This window comes from Pituophis catenifer, unplaced genomic scaffold (assembly GCF_029215685.1).
Source record: "Pituophis catenifer annectens isolate HBS135680 unplaced genomic scaffold, rPitCat1.0.hap2 SCAF_2, whole genome shotgun sequence".
Taxonomy (NCBI): Eukaryota; Metazoa; Chordata; class Lepidosauria; order Squamata; family Colubridae; genus Pituophis; species Pituophis catenifer.
The window spans coordinates 31,008,814-31,030,262 of record NW_027256882.1 but is presented as its reverse complement, the minus strand read 5'-3'; the positions used below and the strand labels follow the sequence as shown (position 1 = coordinate 31,030,262).

At 43.7% G+C, this 21,449-nt stretch overlaps 2 protein-coding genes across 5 annotated transcripts in view; both read left to right on the top strand.

The window, feature by feature from the left end:
* The window catches only part of LOC139312022 (zinc finger protein 135-like), a 37,906-nt gene extending 21,655 nt beyond the window's left edge, over positions 1-16,251 (top strand). The window contains exons 1-2 of one of the 4 annotated variants that reach the window (XM_070936544.1): positions 3,724-3,793; positions 13,859-16,251. In XM_070936544.1, coding sequence (XP_070792645.1) covers positions 14,719-16,026 — 1,308 coding nt within the window. In that variant the 5' untranslated portion in view covers positions 3,724-3,793; positions 13,859-14,718 and the 3' untranslated portion in view covers positions 16,027-16,251. Of the gene's footprint in view, positions 1-3,723; positions 3,794-4,396; positions 4,467-13,124; positions 13,181-13,858 lie in introns of those variants that run through there. The other 3 variants (XR_011599961.1, XM_070936542.1, XM_070936543.1) reach the window with 3 other exon arrangements.
* LOC139312019 (zinc finger protein 850-like) lies at positions 4,700-8,567 on the top strand. The gene has a single exon (XM_070936538.1). The coding sequence runs from the start codon at positions 5,021-5,023 to the stop codon at positions 7,163-7,165; it is 2,145 nt and encodes a 714-aa protein (XP_070792639.1). The 5' UTR covers positions 4,700-5,020; the 3' UTR covers positions 7,166-8,567.
* Positions 16,252-21,449: the final 5,198 nt, after the last annotated feature.

Sequence of the window (21,449 nt, the reverse complement as noted above, 5' to 3'; positions counted from 1 at the left end):
GCCCACCCTATCTGACCTGGTAGAACAGATGGATGCAAAAATAATAAAGGCAGAGCAATAATGACAGGTGCCCTGGTGGCTCAGTGGGTAGAATGCGGTATTGCCAGCTGTTTCTGCTCAGCCTGGAATTCAACTCTGAGAGGGTTTGAGGTTGACTCGGCCTTCCATCCTTCTTAGATTGTTAAAATGAGGACCCAGATTGTTGGGGGAAATATGCTGACACTGTAAACTGAGAGTGGTATGAAGCACTGTCTGGTGGTATATAATTCTAAGTGCTATTGCTATAATAAATGATTATATTTAAATCATAACTAACATTTTCAATTGCACCTTAAAGAAATGAATCCAGTTCAGCTTGCATCACAAAGATGTTACATGGACAACACAGTACTGGACAACCCATTACTGTGTCCACTGCTGCGTTGTGGACTAGTTGAAGTTTTTTGGTGGGCCGGTGCAGTGATCGAAACAGGTGGTGACCAAGGCATGAGTGACCCATTTGTAAGGCCTCCCAGTCCAGGAAAGGTCACAATTGGTGCAATAGATGAATCTGTGCAAAGCCCCGCCCCCGTCACACTCTCAAGCAGGAGACATGAGTCCAGGAGGACCCCCAGATTGTGCACCAGGTCAGTCGCCAAAGGTGATCACATGACCCCAAGACACTGCAACTATCACAAATATGAAGTCAATTGCAAAGCCTCTGAATGTTAACCATGTGACAATGGTGATGCTGTAATGGTTGTAAGGGTGAAAAATGGTCATAAGTCACTTCTTTCAGTGCTGTTGTAACTTCAAATGATCACTAAATGAAATGTTATAAGTCCAGGTCTACCTGTACATAGTTGGGTGTCATAGTATGGATGGCCTCCCCTAGTGATTTCATGTAGATGTTAAAAAGGAGCTGCAAAAGGCTTGATCCCAGGGGCACCCCAAATGGCAGGGGCCAAGATCGGCCTCAGTTCTCCTACCCATCCTGACTGGAACCGGGCATGGATGGGGAAGTAGAACCATAGTAACAAAGTGCCTCCCAGTCCCAGTCCCCAAAGCCGATGCAGGAGATTCAGGTGGTATTTAGCAGGTTCTGTCCAGTTCTGGAGAACCGGTAGCAGAAATTTTGAGTAGTTCGGAGGACCAGTAAATACCACCTCTGACTGGCCCCACCCCCATCTATTTTCTGCCTTCCAAGTCCCAGCTGATTGGAAGTGGGGATTTTGCAGTAACCTTCCCCTGGAGTTGGGTGGGAATGGAGATTTTACTGTATCCTTCCCCTGTCATGCCCACGAAGCTGCTCCCACAGAACTAGTAGTAAAAAAATTTTAATCCAACCACTGCGGAGAATATCATGGTCAATGGTATTGAAATCTAATGAGAGGTCTAGGAGAGACATAATGGTTGCATCCCGTCTATCGCAAACCCTCCAAAAGTCCATGAGAATTGCAATCAATGGCGTTTTGGTGATCTGCCCCAACCTGAGAAGGACCCAGGTGCCTTTCTCCTTCATAGTCCAGGTGGCAAAGTCAGAGCTGGAAGCAGAGGGTGAGTTGAAGTCTCAGGCTGCCAACCTTTCATTGCCCTCTTAACTGCACTTAGAAAAGATCTTAATCTGCAGCAATTCCTTGAACTCCTCTGCTAGGAAAGCCTCTCATCATATCCTTATGCATAGGAAACTGCTGTTGGAGGTAGTGTATATTGCCTGCCAGGATACCAACTGTCCAGATGGGGGGAAAATGACTCTTTCAGACCTATCCTGAGCTTGGAAAAGAAATATGGGCAATTCTCAGCTTGCAACAGCAATAGGCATCAGAATTTCCATTGTTAGGTAGGGATGGGACACCAAAAGGAAATACCATGCTTGTTAACTAAACATGGAAGTAAAAGAAAATAAAATCCCAGAAGAGACAAAGAGGCCAGTTTCACTTTTACAGCTTCACTAAATTGCAAGGCAAGTTTCCCTTGGATTAGTTTTTGCAAAAGAAGCTCCTGGCTGAGTTGCAGTGACGATAAAGGCGTTCCTTCGAGACCCAAAAAAACCAGACTAGGGCTAGGTGGTGTTAGAGAAGTTATGGATGTGGTTGCGAAGAGTGGAAAATGGCACTTCATTAAAAAAACACCTTAGAAATGCCAGATAGTTGAAAGGTGAGCAGCAGGTGGAAGATGAGTTGTGAGGGCAGGTCGGAGGAGAAGCCTGGAGGTTTTAGTAGGTCGATTTTGTTTCCTCCACTGAAGAGAAGCAGTGAAGGAACAAGGCTGAACTATGTAGTCTGCTGCTGTATATTCCTTCTCTTCCCAAATGTTATTTCATTTATGTTGCATAATTTTAAACTTCTACCTGTAATTCTGCTGCGAGATGGGAGAGACCAAAATCTAAAGGGTATGAGACAAAAACATGAAGAAAGGTTGCGGAATACTGGTATGGCTTCTCTAGAGAAAAGACGACTAGGTGGGACATGATAGCTGTATTGCAGTATTTGAGGGGCTGCCACAAATGGAGGGGATCAATTTATTTTCCAAACCACCAGAAGACGAGACAAGAAGCTATTGGTGGGAAAGAAATCAAGGAGAGAAGGATCCTGGAATTAAGGAGAAACTTCTAATGGAGAGAAGAATTATCCAGAGGAAGAGCTTGCCTTCAGACGTTATGGGTGCTTCATCACTTTTTAAGAAGAAACAGCCACTTGGCTGAAATGGTAGGGGGTCTCTTGCTTTAGCAGAGGGTCAGGTTAGAAGATCTATAGAGACCTTTCCACTCTATTCTGAATTTGAGATTTGGGAGATTAGAAAAAAAATGTTTATTTTTCATGCTGATTAAGGGCCCATTTCCTTCAGTCTTCTTGATCCCTTGTGACTTTATTGACATGTTGTTTTCCTGGCAAGTGAGGAATTTCATGGGCAAAAAAAAAAAAAAAAATCCCAGCAGAGACATGGGGTGAAGCTTCATATTTACAGCTTTGTTAAGTTGCAGAGGCAGGTTTCGAGGAGTTATCTTGCCCCCCCCACACCCCCATGAGGAAAAAGTGCCTTGATGCAAGGGCATCCTTTCTCCTTTCCAATTTGTACATCATTCCCCCACCCCACCCCATAGACACATGGAAAGGCAACTTTCCTTTGGTTTAGTTGCTGTTTCTGACAAACTGCTGGTTCGAATCTCTCCAAGGCTCAAGGTTGACTCAGCCTTCCATCCTTTCTAAGGTAGGTGAAATGAGGACCCAGTTTGTGGGGGCAATAAGCTGACTTTGTATAAATATACAAAAGAATGAAGGCTATTGCCTAACGCATTGTAAGCCGCCCTGAGTCTCCGGAGAAGGGCGGCATATAAATCAAATTTAAAAAAAAACGAAAACGAAACGTCAGGCTCACAGACAAGGAGTTCCCTCTTGGGGGACCTGAAAGAAAAGGTTTGGGGATGGAGCCTCAGGGAAAAAAAAGCTATCGATGAGCTCCGTGGGAATCAAATAGGACTTGATGGCACTTAAGGAAGCACGGAATCAATGAGAACATCTTCAAACGCCTTAGGGTAGAACGAGCATGTCCTTCCGCCTTGTGTCGCTAGATGGCGCCAGACAGGCAAGACTCCCGTCTACGAAGCAAGTACGGCGCAACGGCGGCAGAGCTATTCTAGGGAAGGGGGAGAGGCTGGGCTGGAACGAGTTGAAACCATAGAGCATTGTATTGCTAGAGAAGATGTGGAGGCGACGAGCAGAAGAACTTCCTCTTCCGGCTGACCCACGGGGAGGAAGATGGCGTCGCTGGTTCCTCTTGTGCTGTTTCAAGGGGTCGAAGCGGCTCCTGGGAGGTGAGTGGCGGGAAGGTCGGAGGAGAAGCCGGGAGCGAGTCCGGCCCTTTGGGTTCCTCCACGGCGGAGGAAACAACAAGGATGAAACGTAGCGGCTGCTGCTGCATATTCCTTCCCTCCCCAGATTTTGTTAATATTACTTTATTTAATTCTTCAAAGAATTTCCTTCCTAATTTTATCGGTTTTATCGATTTCTTGTGATATTGTTGACATGTTGTTTTGATGGAAAGTGAGGCGTTTCATGGGCAAAAGAGATATTTTACACCTTGCATAGGATTTGGGCACCATTTCATCCCTTAGTGCCTGCGTCTTTCTAAACTTAGATAAAGCTTGAGCAAATGCACTTTGGGAACATTTTGCACACTGAAATAAATATACGTACATTGTCTACAAACATAAATTCATAGGTCTTTATTTCTGCATGAATATGCGTGCATATTTGTGTGATCTATCCAAGCCAAAAAGAGAATTTTATAATATTAAACTAAAATTTTGGTGTTTGTTTTTTTATGCAAATGTATGGGGCATTTTTGCTGCTTTCTCATGTATTGCACTAATTTTTAAACAATAATGAAACTTAATGGATTAATATATATTTTACAGATAAAGAAGATGCCAAGAAGAGCACTTTGGACAACAGAGAATGAGAAGCAGCATTAAAATGTAAAACAAGTCATCAATCAAAATCTTTTCCACCCCCTCTGCAAATTGTAAAAACTCCTCCTTCCTCAGCAGATGAAAGACAAAGGAGAGAATTAAATCAAGAATTTTTTCACCTGGAAATAAATACAGTATCTGGAATTCAAGAAAATATTACATGAAAAGTCAAGGAGGATAATTTCCAAATAAGGAAAAAGAGAGAAATACCTGGAAGTCAGTATAAAAGTATCCCCTGGATAGCCAAAATGGACAGGCATTAATTAAAGCCTTTGAGGAAGGAAATAATGGCTTGAATCAAAGAACCTCCAAGTAAGGGATCCCAAATATTTTTGCTTCCTCAAGAATCCAAGAATATCAGTGTTGTGAAAAACCCACAGACTGCCTATTGTGAAAAAACACAGCTTGCTGATCACAGCTGATTATGCAGAAAAGGATCCACCCACTGAAAAATGATACAAATATTTAGTGTGTGGCCAATGCTTTATTTGAAAAACTTCCTCATGCTTCATTGAATGACCCAAACTGGAGGGAAACTATCAGTGCTTCTAGTGTGATAAAAGATTAACCATGAACACCAATGTGGTGAGACACAAGAGGACTCAGACTGGGGACACAAACTTTGAATGCCCTGTTTGTGGGAAAATTTTCACACGGAATTCTGATCTGGTGATACACCAGATGTCTCACAGGGCAGAGAAACCATATAAATGTTCCGAATGTGGAAAAAGTTTCAATTGGATCTGTCGCCTGAAGATACACCGAGGGACTCACAAAGGAGAAAATAAATATCAGTGCCAAGATTGTGGAAAAGGTTTCAATTGGAATTCTCTCCTGGTGGAACATCAGAGGATTCACACAGGAGAAAAACCCTATGAGTGTCCTGATTGTGGGAAAGATTTCAGTCGGAAATCTGACCTGGTGAAACATCAAAGGACTCACACAGGAGAGAAACCATACAAATGTCATGACTGCGGGGAAAGTTTCAGTCAGAATTCCTACTTGGTGAAACACCAGAGGACTCATACAGGAGAGAAACTGTATGAGTGTTCAGATTGTGGGAAAGATTTCAATTGCAATTCTGCCCTAGTGAAACATCAGAGGACTCACACAGGAGAGAAACCATATAACTGTCCTGATTGTGGGAAAAGTTTCACTAACAATTCCTACCTGGTGAAACACCAGAGGATTCACACAGGAGAGAAACTATATAACTGTCCTGATTGTGGGAAAAGTTTCACTTACAATTCCTACCTGGTGAAACACCAGAGGAGTCACACGCAAGAGAAATCATATGAGTGTTCAGATTGTGGAAAAGCTTACAAGTGCAATTCTTATCTAGTAACGCACCAAAAGATTCACACAGGTGAAAAATCTTATGAGTGTCTGCAGTGTGGGAAAAGTTTCATTCAAAATTCCAACCTTGTGCGACATCACAGGATTCACACTGGAGAGAAACCATATAAGTGTCCAGATTGTGGGAAAAGTTTCACTCAGAAATGTGACCTGGTAATACACCAGAGGATTCATACGGAAGAGAAAGGGTATGAGTGTTCAGATTGTGGGAAAGGATTCAGTTGCAGTTCCAACCTAGTGATACATCAGAGGACTCACACAGGAGAGAAACCATATAAATGTGATTGTGGGAAATGTTTCAGTCAGAATTCCTACCTGGTGAAACACCAAAGGATTCACACAGGAGAGAAACCATATAAATGTCATGATTGTGGGAAAAGTTTCAGTCAGAATTCCTACCTAATGAAACACCAGAAAACTCACATGGCTGAGAAACTCTATGAATGTTCAGAGTGTGGGAAAAGTTTCAGTCAGAATTCCTACCTGGTGAAACACCAGAGGACTCACACAGGAGAGAAACCATATAAGTGTACTGATTGTGGGGAAAGTTTCCATCAGAATTCTCACCTGATGGTACATGAGGCTATTCACACTGAGGACAAACTGTATCAGTGTGTGGATTGTGGTAAAAGTTTCCCTCGGAATTCTGATCTGGTGATACATCAAAGGACTCACGGAGGAGAAAAATTATACGAGTGTCTGTTTTGTGGGAAAAGTTTCAGTCAGACTGCCAACCTGGTGCAACATCAGAATACTCACACAGGAGAAAAACCATATGAGTGCCTGGATTGTGGGAAAAGATTCAGTTGGAATTTCCACCTGGTGATACACCAGAAGACTCACAGAGGAGAGAAACTGTACGAATGTCCAGAATGTCAGGAAGGTTTCAGTATTAAATCTGAATTGGTGAAGCATCAGAAGACTCATAGAGGAGAGAAACTGTACAAGTGTCCTGATTGTGGGAAATGCTTCCCTCGGAATTCCAAGCTGTTAAGACACCAGAGAACTCACACGGGAGAGAAACCATATGAGTGTCTGTATTGTGGAAAAACTTTCAGTCAGAATTCTAACCGGCTGATGCACCAGAAAACTCACACAGGAGAAAAACCATATCAGTGTCCAGATTGCGGAAAAAGTTTCAATCAGAATTCCTACTTGGTGAAACACCAGAGGATTCACAGTGGAGAAAAACCGTATAAGTGTCTTGAATGTGGGAAAACTTTCAGTCGGAATTCCCATTTGGTGATACACTGGAGGACTCACACAGGAGAGAAACCGTATGAATGTCCGGATTGTGGGAAAGATTTCAGAACTAGAACTAGCCTTATAAATCATGTAAGGTTACACATAGGGGAGTAAACTTGCTAATGCCCACATTGTGGACAGTGTTTCGCACAAAGTTCCTCCCTTATTACACAAAATTTGCTTTGTGTTGAGTAATATTGAATCTCATTTCTTGTCTCTCATTGTAAGCCCAGCTGAACATTTAATTACTTGTTCTTTTTAGTGAAACTTGTCTTAGTATCAAAAATGAGTGAGGAATAGCATAGAATAAAATAATAAAGTTGGAGGGGATTTTGTCCCTATTCCAATCCAGCAGTGGAGTGGTCATCTAATCCAACCCATTGCTCCAGGAGGAGACCCTATACCATTTATGACACTTGATTGAGTCTCTTCTTGAAAGCTTCCAGTGATGAAGCATCCACAACTACTGAAGGCAAGCTGTTCCATTGGTTGATTGTTCTCACTGTAGAAAATTTCTCCTTATTTCTAGTTTGAATCTTTCCTTGATCAGTTTTTATCCATTCTTCCATGTCTGGCTTTGGGTATTTTGGAAATAGTTCCCGCCTGGACTATTGTAATGCTCTCTACATGGGGCTCCCCTTGAGGAACACCCGGAGGCTCCAACTGGTCCAGAATGCGACCGCGCGGGTGGTTATGGGAGCGTCATGGCGCTCTCATGTAACACCTCTCCTGCGCGAGCTGCACTGGCTCCCGGTAGTCCTCCGGGTGCAATTCAAGGTGTTGGTTACCACCTTCAGAGCGCTCCATGGCTTAGGACCTGGGTACTTACAAGACCGCCCTCTGCTACCAATAGCCTCCCACCGGCCAATTCGCTCCCACAGAGAGGGGCTCCTCCGGGTGCCTTCGGCCAAGCAATGTCGGCTGGCGACCCCCAGGGGGAGAGCTTTCTCTGTGGGGGCTCCTGCCCTCTGGAATGAATTGCCCCCCGAGATACAGAGGATTCCCGACTTACGTACCTTCTGCCGGGTCCTCAAGACGCTTTTATTTCAACAAGCCGGCCTGGCCTAATTTTAATTTTTTTAATCGTTAATTCTTAATTTTAAATGTCTAAATTGGGTAGCTTTATTTTAATTAGATATGGGCCAAACTATTTAATATTTTTAAACTGTTTTTAAATTTTATATTTGTGTGTTTTATGTTGGCTGTACACCGCCCTGAGTCCCTTTGGGAGAAGGGCGGTATATAAATTAAATAAATAAATAAATAAAATAGGTTGCCCCCCCCCCAGTGACAGCCCCTCACATATTGGAAGACTGCTATCATGTCACTGCTGGTCCTTCTCTTCACTAGAGTAGCCATGGCCACTTCTTGTAACCATTCTTCATATGTTTTAGCCTGCAGGTCTCTAATCTGGGAACTCCTTTGGTGGGTGAGAGAAAGTGAGTTTGGATCTGTAGGAAGTATGTTTGCTGCCTTGAGTTATTTCTATATATAATAAACAGGGATATAAACTATGCATGTATGTAATTTTACTTAGTAAGAAAATGTATATAGTAGCCCAATTTATATGACTCCACACGGTTTACAGCAATAAAACCTTAATAGAGAAACCAGTAAATCCCATATATAGAAAATGGCAAAATGCAAAGCCTCCACATTTAAAATGCACTTGCCCTGCAAGTACAGGGCACTTCTAGCAAGGTTGATGGCAATTTGATGGTCTGAGAATCCCAAAAAGGTGATTCTTCCTTTTGTTCAATTTATATGTTAAAAAGGCCTCTTGGCCTTACTAATTATGTTCCTGTGAGCTGCCACTCTTGCTCAAAATTGGCTATTTTTCACCTCGCAAAGAGTTAAATTGGAGAAGTTCACTTTAGGATTAGAGACATAAAAATTTAATAAATACAAACACCTGGTTCCTAATCAAGCTTCTGATGCAGGGCCTGCAATGGAAACGACTCAGTATCCAGTAGGAATATTTAAGGGAAGGAGCGTGCCCCCCTATCTGACCTGGTAGAACAGATAGATGCAAAAATAATAAAGGGGGGACAGGACAGTAATGACAGGTGTTCTGGGGACTCAGTGGTTACAATGCAGTATTATTGCTGGCTGACTCTGCCCACAGCCTGGAGTTCGATCCTGATGGGGCTCAAGGTTGACTCAGCCTTCCATCCTTTTGAGATCTGTAAAATGAGGACAGGATTGTTGGAGACCATATTCTGACACTAAACCGAGAGGGGTTTCGTGGGGTGTTATATAATTATAAGTGCTATGAAAGAAATAGCTTTAAAGGTTATGACCAGCATGTTGAATTGCACATTAAGTGAATCCAGTGGAGCTCGCACCACAAAGATGTCACATGGGCAACCGAGGGCCCCCGATTACTGTGTGCGCTGCTGCTTTCTCTACCAGTTGAAGTTTCTGGATGGCCCAGGCTAGTAATCCAAATAGGTGACCAAGTTATGAGTGAATCATATGCAAGGCCTCCCTTTCCACTAAAGGGCACAATTGGTGCAATAGATAAATCTGTACAAAGCTCCTTCCCTGGTCACGATCTCAAGTAGGAGCCATGAGTCCAGAGGACTCCAGTGTCAAGGTTCCAAGTAATACATCCCGTGGCTGCGGCTGTTCACTTGGGTGTTGAGGGGTAGGTAAGGCTCTGCACAATTCCCCCGCTTGTCCCGTTGGCGCCTGTTGCTTCTCCGGTTTCTTCATCTTCCCTGAGTCTTTTCTGCTGCCCAGGTAGACTGGGTAAGTGGCCGGAGCTCAAGACCCCAGACAGCAGCTCCAGATTAAGGGAGCTGCTTTAAGGGTTTGGGAGTCAGTTTAATGTCAGGATTCCAAGTAATACAACATATTCAATAAGAACTCTGAGGCAGGCAGGTTCCTCAAAGAACATTTTATTAGGACATATAAAATTGGTATATTCCTAGTGTAAAACCGGCTCTAAATTGGTGCTGGTTTTTCCCCCCAATTAAAAGTAAAATTTCATCACTTCCCCCAGAGTCTCAGTCACATGATCCAATCAGCATACAAGCCAGTTGCTAGATGATCTCAGTCTCCAACCTGCAGACGCCTGCACGAACATCCTTGATTTCCAGGGGAAAGAATTTTATTTAGGCTACAACACCCCAGCTAATCTCTACCCCCCTCCCCCGGCCCCTTCACTCCAGTCTCTGTCAGCCCTGAAGCAGTGAGAAAAGAATCCTCCCTAAAAACTACAAAAAAGAAAATGGCCAGAGTTCAGCCAACAACTTGTACCTATGACTATCATTAAGTGTTGTACCTTATGATTCTTGATGAACGTATCTTTTATGTACACTGAGAGCATATGCACCAAGACAAATTCCTTGTGTGTCCAATCACACTTGGCCAATAAAGAATTCTATTCAGGGTTGACATCCAGGTTGTGCAGCAGCTCAGTCACAAAAGGTGATCACATGACCCCAGGACACTGCACCTGCCACAAATATAAGTCAATTGCCGACCTTCTGAATTTAGATTATGTAACAATGGTTGTGTGAAAATTGGTCAAAAGTCACTTCTTTCAGTGCTATTGTAACCTCAAATGGTCGCTAAATGAAATGTTACTAGTCCAGGACTACATGTACATAATTGGGTATCAGGATGGATAGCCACCCCTAGTGATTTCATGTTTAAAAAGAGCAAAAGGCTTGATCCCCAGGGCACCCCAAATTCCAGGGGCCAAGAGACTGCCTCTCTTCTCCTACACACACTGACTAGAAGTGGGCATGGAGATAGAAGTACAACTGCCATAATAAAAGTACCTCCCATTTCCAGTCCCTAAAACCAGTCCAGAAAGATATCATGTTCATTGTTATTGAAACCTGATGAGAGGTCTAGGAGGGACATAATAGTTGTAGTCCGTCTATTCCAAGACCTCCAGAAGCCCATGAGAATTGCAATCAATATACCCCGCCTTGAACCAAGACAAGAAGGGCCCAGTTGTCTTTCTCCTACACAGCCTTTTCTGCTGGTGGCAAAGTCAGAGCTGGAAGCAGAGGGTAAGGTGAAGTCCCAGGCTGCTAACCTTTAATTGCCCTCTTCAGATACACTACAAAATATCTTAATCTTAGCAATGACTTGAATTCCTCTGCTAGGAAAACCTCTCATCATTTCCTTATGCATAGGAAACTGCTGTTGGAGGTATATAGCCTGCCAGGATGCCAACTGTCCAGATGGGGGGAAATGACTCTTTCAGACCTATCCTGAGCTTGGAAAAGCAGTATGGGCAGGTCTCAGTTCTCACACCTAGAGTACTGCATCCAGTTTTGGTCACACTTTAGATGTTGAGACTCTAGAAAAAGTGCAGAGGAGAGCAACCAGGATTATTAGCGGACTGGAGACTAAAACATATGAAGAACGCTTACATGAACTGGGCATGGCTAGTCTAGTGAAGAGAAGGACAGAGAGGAGACATGATAGCAGTCTTCCAATATTTGAGGGGCTGCCACAGAGAGGAGGGGGTCAAGCTGTTTTCCAAAGCACCTGAAGGCCAGACAAGGAATGATGGAAACTGACCGAGGAGAGATTCAACCTAGAAATGAGGAGGAACTTTCTTACAGTGAGAACAGTGAGTAGGTCCATTTGGTTTCCTCCACTGAATAGAAGCAGCGAAGGAACAAGGCTGAAGTCTGCTGCTGCATATTCCTTCTCTTCCCAAATGTTATTACATTTATATTACATAATTTTAAACTTCTACCTGTAATTCTGCTGCGAGATGGGAGAGACCAAAATCTGACAAAAACATGAAGAAAGGTTGCGGAATATTGGTATGGCTTCTCTAGAAAAAAGAAGGACCAGGTAGGACATGAAAGCAGTATTCCAGTATTTGAGGGGCTGCCATAAAGAGAAGAGGGTCAGTTTATTTTCCAAACCACCAGAAGATGAGACAAGAAGCAATTGGTGGAAAAGAAATCAAGGAGAGAAGGATCCTGGAATTAAGGAGAAATTTCTAATAGAGAGAACAATTAAATCAGTGGAACAGCTTGAATTCAGAAGTTGTGGGTGCTTCATCATTGGGGGTTTTTAAGAAGAACCGGAACAGCCACTTGTCTAAAATGATAGGGGGGTCACTTGCTTGGGCAGGGGATTGGGCTAAAAGAGCTATAAAGACCTTCCGGCTCTTAATCTGAATTTTGAGATTTGGGAGATTTTTTTTTCATATTGCCTTTATTTTTCATATTGCCTAACCACCCATCTCCCTCAGTCTTCTTGATTCCTTGTGACTTTATTGACATGTTGTTTTCCTGGCAAGTGAGGAATTTCATGGGCAAAAAACAACCACCACCCAACAGAGACAAGGGGTCAAGCTTCATTCTTACAGCTTCGTTAAGTTTCAGAGGCAAGTGTCGAGCAGTTATCCTGGGCCCCACCCACGAGGAAAAAGAGCCTGGATCCAAGGGCATCCTTTCTCCTTTCCAATTTGCACGTCATTCCCCCCCCCCCCCCCTTAATATACAGATGGAAAGGAAACTTTCTTTTGGTTTAGTTGCCGTTTCTGGCAAACGAAGCTTCGGTCGCAGCTCCAGGGACAGTGGACACCCTTTTGGGAGGGGGGGGGGCTGAAATAAAAGGTTTTTTTTTGGGGGGGTGGATCTTCAGGGAGAAAAGCTATCGATGAGCTCGGTGGGAGTCGAATAGGAGGGAACCAATGAGATCATCTTCAAACGCCCTAGGGCAGGGGTGGGCAACTGTGGCCCTTTTAGAACCTGTGGACTTCAACTCCCAGAATTCCTGAGACAGCCAAGCTGGCTCAGGAATTCTGGGAGTTGAAGTCCACAGGTCATAAAGGGGCCATATTTGCCCACCCCTGCATTAGGGTAGAACGAGCATGTTCTTCCGCCTTGTGTCGCTAGATGGCGCTCTACAAAGAAGCAACACTTGCGCTAAGAAAGTAGGTATGGTGCAGCGGCGGCCGAACTATTCTAGGAAAGTGGGAGAGGCTTGGCTGGAACGAGTTGAAACGATAGAGTATTGGATTGCCAGAGAGGATGTGGAGAAGAGGCGAAGGGCAGAGTAACTTCGTCTTCCGGGTCACCCACGGGAGGATGATGTCGTCGGCGGAGCCTCTTGTGCCGCTTGGAGGGTGGAAACGGCTCCTGGGAGGTGAGTGGAGGGAAGGTCGGAGGAGAAGCCGGGAAGAAGTCGGGCCTTTTGGGTTCCTCCATGTTGTAGGTAGAAACAGCGAAGGGACAAATCTGAAACATGGGGGCTGCTGCTGCATATTCTTTCTCTCCCCAAATGCTGTTATCCTTATGCTCTATAGTTTGAAACAACTGCCTGTGATTTTCTGCTGGGAGATTTAGGACACTTTCTTTAGTTTTCATATTTCTTAATAGCCCAGTTCCCTCATCCTTCACGTAACACTTGATTCCTTGTGATATTTTTGGCATGTTGTTTTGATGGAAAGTGAGGAGTTTCATGGGCAAAAGAGATATTTTACACCTTGCATAGGATTTGGGCACCATTTCATCCGTTATTGTCTGCATCTTTCTAAATTTAGATAAAATTTTGAGCGAATGCACTTTGGGAACATTTTACACATTGAAATAAATATACGTCCATTGTCTACAAACATAAATTCATGAATCTTTATGTCTGCATGAATATGCATGCATACTTATGTGATTTATCTAAGCCAAAAAGAGAATTTTATGAGATTAAACAACAATTTTGATATTTGTTTTTTCATATAAATGTATGGGGTATTTTTGCTGCTTTCTCATGTATTGTACTAATGTTTAAACAATAATGAAACTTAATTCATTAATATGTATCTTACAGATAAAGAGGATGCCAAGAAGAGCACTTTGGACAACAGAGAATGAGAAGCAGTATTACAATGTAAAACAAGCCATCAATCAAAATCTTTCCCACTTCCTCTGCAAATGGTAAAAACTCACCTCTTTCCTCAGCAGATGAGAGACAAGGGAGAGAATAAAATCAAGAATTTTTTTACTTGGAAATAAATACAGGATCTGGAACTCAAGAAAATATTACATGAAAAGTCAAGGAGGATAATTTCCAAATAAGGAAAAAGAGGGAAATACCTGGAAATCTGTGGGAAGAAAAATGTCACTTGGATAGCCAAAATGGGCAGGCATTAATTAAAGCCTTTGGTAAAGGAAATAATGGCTAGGAGCCTTGGTAGTACAGTGGACTAAAGCACACTTATTAACATCTGCTGCTTGCAGTTACTGCAAGTTCAAATCTCACCAGGCTCAGGGTTGACTAAGCCTTCCATCCTTTCAAAGGTAGGTAAAATGAGGACCCAGATTGTGGGGGCAATAAACTGAGTTTGTATAAAACATACAAAAGTATGAAGGCTATTGCTTAATGCATTGTAAACCGCCCTGAGTCTCCGAAGAAGGGCGGCATATAAATTAAAGCCAAAAAAAAAAAAAAAGAATCAAAGAACCTCCAAGTAAGGGATCACAAATATTTTTTGCCTCTTCAAGAATCCAAAAATATCAGTTCTGGAAAAAACCCTGATTATGCATGAGAAGATCCATCCAGTGAAAAATGATATAAACGTTTAGAGTGTGGCAAAAGCCTTTACTCAGAAAAGCTTCCTCAAGATTCATTGAATGACCCATTTCGGAGAGAAAATCTATTAGTGCTGCCAATACAACAAAATATTAAACATGAACACCAATGTGGTGAGACAGAAGAGGACTCAGACTGGGGAGACAAACTTTGAATGCCCTGATTGTGGGGAAAGATTCACACAGAATTATGATCTGATGATACACCAGAGGACTCACATGCAAGAGAAACCATATAAGTGTTCCGACTGTGGAAAACGTTTCATTTGGATTTGTCACATGAAGATACACCAGATGACTCACAAAGGAGAAAATCTATATCAGTGCCAAGATTGTGGGAAAGGTTTTACTTGCAATTCTCTCCTGGTAGAACATCAGAGGACTCACACAAGAGAGAGACCATATAAGTGTCCTGATTGTGGGAAAGATTTCTCTCGGAAATTTAATCTGGTGAAGCATCAGAGGACTCACACAGGAGAGAGACCATATGAGTGTCCTGATTGTGGGAAAGATTTCCCTCAGAAATTTAACCTGGTGAAACATCAGAGGACTCACACAGGAGAGAGACCATATGAGTGTCCTGATTGTGGGAAAGATTTCCCTCAGAAATTTAACCTGGTGAATCATCAGAGGACTCACACAAAAGAGAAACCATATAAATGTCCTGATTGTGGGAAAAGTTTCAGTCACAATTCCTACCTGGTGAAACACCAAATGACTCACACAGGAGAGAAACCATATAAATGTCATGATTGTGGCAAAAGTTTCAGTCAGAATTCCTACCTGGTGAAACACATGAAAACTCACATGGCAGAGAAACAGTATGAGTGTCCAGAGTGTGGGAAATGTTTCAATCAGAATTCCTACCTAGTGATACACCAGAAGACACACACAGGAGAGAAACTGTACGAATGTCCAGAATGTCAGGAAAGTTTCACTATTAAATCTGAATTGGTGAAGCATCAGAAGACTCATAGAGGAGAGAAACTGTACGAGTGTCCTGATTGTGGGAAATGCTTCCCTCGGAATTCCAAGCTGTTAAGACACCAGAGAACTCACACGGGAGAGAAACCATATGAGTGTCTGTATTGTGGGAAAACTTTCAGTCAGAATTGCAACCGAGTTATACACCAGAAAACTCACACAGGAGAAAAACCATATCAGTGTCCAGATTGTGGGAAAAGTTTCAATCAGAATTCCTACTTGGTGAAACACCAGAGGATTCACAGTGGAGAAAAACCGTATAAGTGTCTTGAATGTGGGAAAAGTTTCAGTCGGAATTCCCATTTGATGATACACTTGAGGAGTCACACAGGAGAGAAACCGTATGAATGTCCAGATTGTGGGAAAGATTTCCGTTATATGTCTACCCTTATAAATCATGTAAGGTTACACATAGGGGAATAACCATTCAAATGCCCAGATTGTGGGCAGTGTTCCTCCCACACAAAGTTCCTCCCTTATCAAACAAGAAATTCCAAGTGAGGCAAAATTTGATTTTCATTTCTTGTCTCTCATTGGAAGCCCCGTTGAACAATAATTACTTGTGTGTTTCTTTTTAGTGAAATTTGTCTTCGTATCAAAAATGAGTGAGGACTAGACTAGACTAAGAATAGAATAGAATAGAATAGAATAGAATAGAATAGAATAGAATAGAATAGAATAGAATAGAATAGAATAGAATAGAATAGAATAGAATAGAATAGAATAGAATAGAATAGAATAGAATAGAATAGAATAGAATAATAAAGTTGGAAGGGACTTTGTCATCTATATGCCTGTGATGGCTAACCTATGGCACGTGTGCCACAGCTGGCACGCAGAGCCCTCTCTGCGGGCATGCAAGCCATCACGCAGCTCAGCTCAACCATGCATACGTGCACGCCTCCCACCGGCCAGCTGATTTTTGAGATGTGCAGGGGGCGGGGCGCATGGGGGAGACACGCAATTGTTGAGGTGACGTGCCCGTGGGGGGGGTGTTGCACGTCCCCCCACGCCCTGTTTTTGTTCTCAGGAGGCTGCAGGTAGGCCTACTAGGCCCAAAACAGGGCGCAGGGGGAGAACGGTGTGCCCCCCCCCCACGGCCCATTTTTGTTCTCAGGAGGCTGCGGGGAGGCCTACTAGGCCCAAAACAGGGCGCAGGGGAGAACGGTGTGCCCCCCCCCATGGCCCATTTTTGGTCTGGGGAGGCTGCAGGGAAGCCCACTAGGCCCAAAATGGGGGGGCGGGTGGTGGGAGAAGTGTGGGGGGTCACGTGTGCATGGGCGGGGGGGCACGGGAGGGTCGTGCGCGCATGTGCAGGGGGAGTGTGGGGGCGTGTGTGCATTGCCTTATGGGTGCTGGTACACGTACGTGCTGTCGACAAAAAGATTAGCCATCACTGCCCTATACTATTTCTGACACGTGGCAGTCGAGTCTCTTCTTGAAAACATCCGGTGATGTAGCAACCATAACTACTGAAGGCAAGCTCTTCCATTGGAAAATAGGTTGCTCCTCCTGTCTGTGACAGCCCCTCACATATTGGAAGACTTCTATCATGTCACCACTGGTCCTTCTCTTCACTAGACTAAACATTCCCAGTTCTTGCAACTATTCTTCATATGTTCTAGCTGAGCTTCATTTCTCTGGTCCAGTGTGGTTGAGGGGTACTCCTTTGATGGGCGAGCGAAAGCGAGTATGGATCTCTAGAAATTATGTTTGCTAGATTAGCAAAAATATTTCCCAGTGCTTCAGCGATATGTTGGAAGTGTGGAAAGGAGGTTGGCACCTTCTTTCATATGTGGTGGTCTTGCCCCGAGACAAAAAAGTTTTGGACAAAAATACGAAATTGGCTCTAGAAATTATGTTTGCTGCCTTGAGTTATTTCTATATATAATAAAGGGGGATATAAACTATATCATATATATATATATATAAAATAAATGTATGTATTTTTACTTACTAAGAAAATGTATATAGCAGCCTAACTCGTATGACTCCACACGATTTACAGCAATAAAACCTTAATAGAGAAACCAGTAAATCCCCATATATAGCAAATGGCAAAATGCAAAGCCTCCACATTTAAAATATACTTGCCCTGCAAATACAGGGCACTTCTAGCAAGGTTGATGGCAATTTGATTATCTGAAGATTCCAAAAAGTTGTCTCTTGCTTTTGTTCAATTTATAAATTTACTTACCTTACTAATTAAGTTTGTGCCTGGTGCCATTCTTGCTCAGAACTGGTTATTTTTTCACTTCGCAGGGGTTACGTTGGAGAAGTTCACCTCAGGATTAGCAGCATATAAATTTAATAAGTAAAAATTAAGCTTCTGATGCAGTGTCTGCAATGGAAATGACTCACTATCCAATAGGAATATTTAAAGGAAGAGGCTAGCAGCGTGCTCACACTATCTGACCTGGTAAAAGAGATAGATGCAAAAATAATAAAGGTGGGACAATAATGACAGGTGCCCTGGTGACTTAGTGGTTACAATGCAGTATTGCTGGCTGACTCTGCCCACAGCCTGGAGTTTGATCCTGACGGGCCTCAAGGTTTGCTCAGCCTTCCGTCCTTCAGTGATTGATAAAATGAGCCAAATTGTTGGGGCCAATAAACTGAAAGTGCTATAAAACACTGTGGGGTGGTAGCCAGAGTTTCTTAACCTTGGAAACTTTCAGATACATGGACTTCAACTCCCAGAATTCCCCAGCCAACCGTGCTAGCTGGGGAATTCTGGGAGTTGAAGTCCATACATCTGAAAGTTGCCAGGGTTGAGAAACTCTGTTCTAAGCGCTATTTCTATAATAAATAACTTTAAAGTCGATGACCAACATCTTCAGTTGCACTTGTAGAGAAATGAATCCAGCGGATCTCGCACAACCAAACTGATAGATGGGCAATCTAGGGACTCCCATTACTGTGTGTGTTGCTGCTGTGTTCTGGACCAGTTGAAGTTTCTGGGTGGCCCAGTGCAGGGATCCACAGGAGGTGAGCAAGGCATGAGTGTCCAATGTACAAGGCCTCCCTCTTGTCAAGCATCTCAATTTTGAACAAATGACCATGGGCATGCTGCAGTAGTCTTTGAGTGTGAAAAATGGTCATTTTTGTCAATGCTGTTGTAACTTCAAATGGTCACTAAACGAAGTGTTGTAAATTGAGCACTAGCTGTACCTAATTGGAACATCACAGGATGGATGATCTCCTCTAGCGGTTTCATGTAGATGTTAAACCATATTGCTTACTGAGGACAAGCCGGACAGCTCCAGTTGCCATTGCAACTCCAGGACCCTGTGGGTCATTAAGTGAGGACCTATTGTGATTGTTGTATGGGAAGAGGTAGGAGTTCCAGGCCAGCAGGTGAGAGCTTGAGAGCTATGGGAACGTGGGTGGTCTCCAGGCCTGCTACTTTCTGAGGCTGGGAGAGGAATTGAGAGGCGACTGCTTAATCCAGGATTCTTTAAATCAGCTTTCTTCAAACTAGCACCCTCCAAACGTTTTTCCGCAAGTTGCCTGAGAATATTCAATGCTCGAATCTTAACTCCTGTGGAAATTGGGAAGGCTGCTCAGAGGAATTCTGCCCTCTAGTGAGATTTAGGCCCTGCAAGAATGCAGATGGAAAAATAATATCTCCCGTCTAGATGCATTTGGAAGCAATGTGGGAGGGAACCAGTGGTGGGATTCAGCCAGTTCGCACCACTTCGGGAGAACCGGTTGTTAACTTTCTGAGCAGTTTGGCAAACTGGTTGTTGGAAGAAATAATTAGGGCACAGAATCGGTTGTTAAATTACTTGAATCCCACCACTGGAGGGAACTTCAAGGTTTTGTCCTTTATTTTATTAATGGGATGAAGCTGGCAATCATTTAAGGCTGCACATACAAACAAGACCTTTATCAACTTTCAGGATGCAGCACCTGGCTAAACTTGTGAAGGTAAGTAGGGTGAAGCTACACTCTTCAGGCTTCCCTCATTTGCAAAGATAGTTTCAGGGAGTCATCCTGCACCCCCAAGAGAGAGAGCTGGCTGGAAGAGTCTTCACTGATCCTCAAGGGAGGTGCCCATTCTTATTGCCCAATGGCACATTGTGTTCCCCCCCAGATGCTTTTCCTCGGTTTAGCTCTTAATAATAACAGTAACAGAGTTGGGATGGATCTTGGAGGTCATCTGGTCCAGGGGTCACCAACCTTTCGGACTTCAGGGACCACTAAATTCATAATTTCAAATCCCATGGACCACTAATATGATCTGCCTAATGACTGGCTGGGTGGGCATGGCTAGGTGGGCATGTGACTGGGTGGGCATAGTCAATTTGATGTCACTCATGTTGAGGGGTGCCTTGCTGGCCTCTACTTGCCCCTCCTCGCCTCCCCACCTGGGCTTCTTAGGGCCCCAACAGGAAGCAGTTGTTGGAGCTAAGCAGCCACCACGAAAAAAAAGTTGGCAAAATAGCTCAGTTCAAATTGGATCTGACTTGAGAAGGAGGCTCAGCAGAAGTACCTCACTGAGGACTATGAGCATAGGCTTTCCAAGCAGAGGGAAGACCTGCGGGAGTGCAAGGCCAGGTGTCGGGGCCTGGAGGCTCAGCGGGCTAAGATGGTTAGCCAGTTCCAGGCCATGATGCAGTCCCACTGGAACAAGGCCCTCCGTCTCTTTGCCACCAGCGGCACTTCTCTCCAGCCTTCATCCATAGCCCCACACCAGGAGGCTGAAGTAGACCACAAGTCGGAATTTCTTCCCCCCTCTGACCACACAAGACCCCAAAGGGGTGAGACTGTATGCAGCAACACAAATGTTCATTGCATGTATTCAGCCCAGGGGGTGTAGTTTGAGGACCCCTGATTTAGTGCAATATAAAAAATGCAAATAATTTTTCTGTGGACCACCAAAATTTGCTTGTGGACCACCAGTGGTCCACGGCAGTGGTGGGTTGCCTCCGGTTTGTACCGGTTCTATAGAACCGGTAGTAAAACCAGCGGGAGGCTCCGCCCACCGACCCTGATGTCATCAGAATGCTTCTGCGCATGCACAGAAGAGCGCTCACGCGGCCCCGTTGCAAACCAGTAGTAAAGGTAAGTAGAACCCACCCCTGGTCCATGGACCACCAGTTGGTGACCGCTGATCTAGTCCATGGACCACTGGTGGTCCGTGAGAAAATTTTGGTGGTCCACAGAAAAATTATTTGCATTTTTATATTGCACTAAATACAGTGGTGGGTTGCTCCCGGTTTGCATCAGTTTGCAAGAACCCGGTAGTAAAAATTTGTAGTAGTTCGGAGAACCGGTAATAACATTGGCTGGCCATGTCCCCAAACCGGTCGCCGCTCACTTACCCCACCCACCTTATCCGGCTTTTTTTTTTTTTACTTTTAAAAGCATTTTTTCTACCACCTCTTCGGCCGAAAAAATGCTTTTAAAAGTTAAAAAAAAAGGCTCTGATGATCTCGCGGCTCAGCTGGGATCGTCAGAGGCATCTAAAAGCATTTTTTTTCTGCAACCTCTTAAGGTTGTAAAAAATATGCTTTTAAAAGTAAAAAAAAAAAGTTGGCCATGCCCACCCAGTCACATTACCCCTCACCAAGCCATGCCCACAAAATAAACCACACCCACAAACCCGGTAATAAAAAAATTTAGAACCTACCCCCTGATTAAATACTATTGATCTTTTAAAAAATTCATATTAGTGGTCCTTGGGATTTAAAATTATGAATTTAGTGGTCCCTGAGGTCGGAAAGGTTGGGGACCCCTGATCTAGTCCAACTCCCTGCTCACGCAGGAGACCTATACTAGGGATTTGAACTGCCATCCTTTCTGATCGACAAGCTCAGTGTCTTAGCCACTGAGTCACCTAG

What these genes read in the sequence shown, in the direction of transcription:
- LOC139312019 (XM_070936538.1), top strand. Translation starts at nt 5,021, where the DNA reads ATGAACACCAATGTGGTGAGACACAAGAGGACTCAGACTGGGGACACA.